Source organism: Octopus bimaculoides, chromosome 2 (assembly GCF_001194135.2).
Source record: "Octopus bimaculoides isolate UCB-OBI-ISO-001 chromosome 2, ASM119413v2, whole genome shotgun sequence".
NCBI classification, from domain to species: domain Eukaryota; kingdom Metazoa; phylum Mollusca; class Cephalopoda; order Octopoda; family Octopodidae; genus Octopus; species Octopus bimaculoides.
The window spans coordinates 36916753-36920257 of NC_068982.1; the positions used below are offsets into that span (position 1 = coordinate 36916753).

General features: G+C 34.8%; 1 protein-coding gene across 5 annotated transcripts in view; it reads left to right on the top strand.

Annotated features, from left to right (window-relative positions):
* The window catches only part of LOC106873450 (dystrophin), a 562674-nt gene that overhangs the window by 39690 nt on the left and 519479 nt on the right, over positions 1-3505 (top strand). For all 5 annotated transcript variants that reach the window (XM_014920808.2, XM_052976364.1, XM_052976366.1 and 2 more), the window contains one exon: positions 1492-1636. In XM_014920808.2, the coding sequence (XP_014776294.2) occupies positions 1492-1636 (145 nt within the window). The remainder of the gene's footprint in view (positions 1-1491; positions 1637-3505) is intronic.

Consider the following 3505-nt stretch of genomic DNA (forward strand, 5'->3'; position numbering starts at 1 on the left):
CACGATGTGAATGATTGTTTACTTGCACGTGTATACGTTTGAGAGAGCGAGAGAGGAAGAGGGGGAGAAATGAATAGAGATTGAGAGCAACGTGTATGTTGTTTTCACAGGTCATGCATGTGTGGTTGTGTGTGTTTTTACATATCTATGTTCTGAAGAATAGGTAAAGAACACTGAGATGAAAGTTTAATCTATGACGTTGTATGTATCACTTTCTCTCTCTCTCTCTCTCCCTCTTTTACTTTTACTCTCTATATTTTTATGTTGAGCACATGTGTAAGAATGGCATTCCAGGTAGCAGGGATGAAATATAAAAGTTGCTAGAAACAACAGCCAAATCTCCCTTAAATCACACAAAGTAAACGGAATTTAAAAAATCTAATTACTGCACTGGAAAGTTCAGATCGAGAAAATTCCATTGATGTAAAAATTTTTCCGAAAAAGTGGAAAATGTGGATTTCTATAAACATTCAAAAAGGCTTCACACAGACACACAATTTCAGATTTATATATTAAGATATATATGCCTTCCCCACAAAAAATTTGCATGCATGCACACACACACACACACACACACACACACACATACATTAAGCTGAAGGGAATCTGGGAATCCAGGCAGAAATTCTCCCACACAATCATTTGTATCTATATATAGGTGAATTCATACAAGTTCTTGTATTAAATTATTCATCAAGGTCAGAATGAAATGAATATGGATTTTACATTAAATAATGACTGTTACATAGTCATTGCTCATATACATAAGTACTAATATAGGTATGTATCTGTGCTTATGTATAATGATATTTATACAAATAGATTATTATATGTAGATAAGCATGCTTATATGTATGTCAGTATTTGATTTCTATATGTAATTGCCAAATATAAAATTGTCATTTAGTTTAAGTGTTACTACAGCACAGTCTTTTAGCACAAGTCTCAACCTAACCTGTCTTTCACCTTTGTTTACATACTTGCGTGAATGATTTCATTTAAATATTAGAACAACACTTCTCATCCATAATGACAAAATCTGTCTTAAATTTTCAGCTGTCATTCATGGATCATATTCTGAATTCCATATTTACCAAACTCACCCAAATGCTTGATACTGTTAAATATTTTTATTTCATTTTTCCATAGTTATAGTGGAGGGAGCACTTTACTCTGCAAAGACATGGGGGTAATTGGTGTTTTATGTTGTATCATTGTCTTAGAAATATTTTTCTTGTGTTATAACATATCTATTTAAAGTTATAGCAAAAGTTCAAATTTTCTATAGTGTCTACTAAAGCAATTTTTAGACATGGCAGAACATTAAGAGACAGAAAAATTATGTAAATATGAATTATATTACTGATAAAGATTATAAAATGCATTTCTTGAATATTACTCAAATAAGCTTTGCTTATTTTATAATTATTTTCTTACTGTATAACAATGCTGTTTTACTGGAATTAATTGTAACTACTTTATTAATTTCAGATTACAACAAGTATTAATGGAATTGCAGCATCAACAGTTAGAAGAACTTGATAACTGGCTTTCTGAAATGGAACAATCAACACTAAGCCAGCAATTAGTTGGATGTGATTTGGAAAGTATTAAAAATCAAGTTGAGCAACATAAGGTAAAAATATTTAATATATAATGCTATATTATGTATGTACTGTGTTTACTTTACTATTAGCTTTTTGAAATAACTGTGCCTGTCCTAGAAACCTATAATTAGTAAGTAGTTACTCTCAGTAAATTTACTTGAGAATTAAGGTAGTTGAAATGCATATATGAAAAAGATTTAAAGTGTGTCAGTCTACTGGAATAGAAGCATGCACAATGAATGAGTGGGTGTCAACTAAAGTATATGCAGGTACATCGATGGAAAGGCTAATTTGCTCTGAAAAATTATGATTGATGAAGCAAAGTTTTATTCTGTGTTGTGACTCGTGTTTGAACAATCTGATCTTTTCATTATGTAAATGAAGCAAATACCTTTTTAAGATCAAACTTATATTAAAAATTTGTTGTAAGCCTTCTTTAACAGTTTAATACTAGCAGTACTTTGTCCTGGGTATGACTTCAAACTGCATCTGATAGTGGGGCCCTGGTTCAGGAGTTCCAGGATTTTGAGGAGTGTAGAACCACTTCTTAACCACTATTGTTCCCAGGTCTGCTCTGACCCAGAGTAATGGCACCTGTCAGGGTCTCAGCTATGGGTTAATTAGCATGTTGGAAGAGACTTGAAGTACAAATTGTTACTGCCTTGTAAGGGTAAAGAGTAAAGACCGTTTCAGTCATGACCTACCATGGTATTGCACTTAGAATGTTCCCCTCCAAAGCACAAGTCCAGGTAAGGTTGTTTATGGAAGACCAGCAGTCACCCATGCATACCAGCCTCCCATCTGCATGCCACTGGTGGTATCCATGAGAAAGGCAGAGGCCAATACATTTTGGCGCCAGTGACATCACAACTCATCTCTACAGCTGAGTGAACTAGAGCAACATGAAATAAAGTGTTTGACTTAAAAACACAACACACAGCCTGGTCTAGGAATCAAACTCACTACCTCATGAGTGTGAGCCTGACACTCTAACGACTGAGCCAGTACCTTGGGAAAGGAAAAGCTTTGGGGAGTCAACCTTGACAGTAAATCAAAGTGGAGTCTCTTAAGTGGTACAGTGCCTTGTTTGACATCCTTCTGGCTACTCCAGTATAGGTGGAGCTCTGCAGTCCTTTAAGACAATTTACGTAGAAGACCTTGCCAGTGTAAAACTTACAGCTTGCTAGTCATTGTGGCTGTCTTAGCCTGCTGAGCCACTATGGTCAGATTGCCAAGTCTAAAGAGTTGGATGAAATTGTGCAGACTGACTCTCACTTTAAAACTACTAAGGGCAGGCAAGAAGAAAAGCCCTGCATTATCACATATTAGTTTACAAAGCCACTCTCCCTCAGGATTTTCAAATATGAAGAAACCGCCATCATCTCTAGCAGAATCTGTAGAAATTTTACAGTTATTTTGAGAACTATAGCGTTAGAAATTTTTAGAGATGCATGATATATAGTTTCTTTTAAAATTATTCTTTTGCTGAAACATTTGATTACTGAGACATAGGTTGTAGTGAAGATGCAGTGTTATAAGGGAATATCTTTGAAAATTATATTCTTTTGTTATTCATTGGCCAGCTTTTATACCTTGTCAGTTGTTATCCTACTATTTTTATCTGTGTCAGTAAAATCTTCACTATGGAATGAAATCAAAAACAATGATCTGAATATAATGTTACTCTGCTACAGCATGATTTTGTTGGTAAAGTTTTAACAAATTGTAATATGCTGTTATGCATCCTTACTTTCATATCATAGAAAATGCATATGGCTGGACTTGAGCCCACAGTTCCAACAAATGTGGTAGTGTAACTTCTTCACTGAGCTGTGGATTCTCTCTCTCTCTCTCTCTCTCTCTCTCTCTCTCTCTCCCCCTCTCTCTCTCTCTCTCTC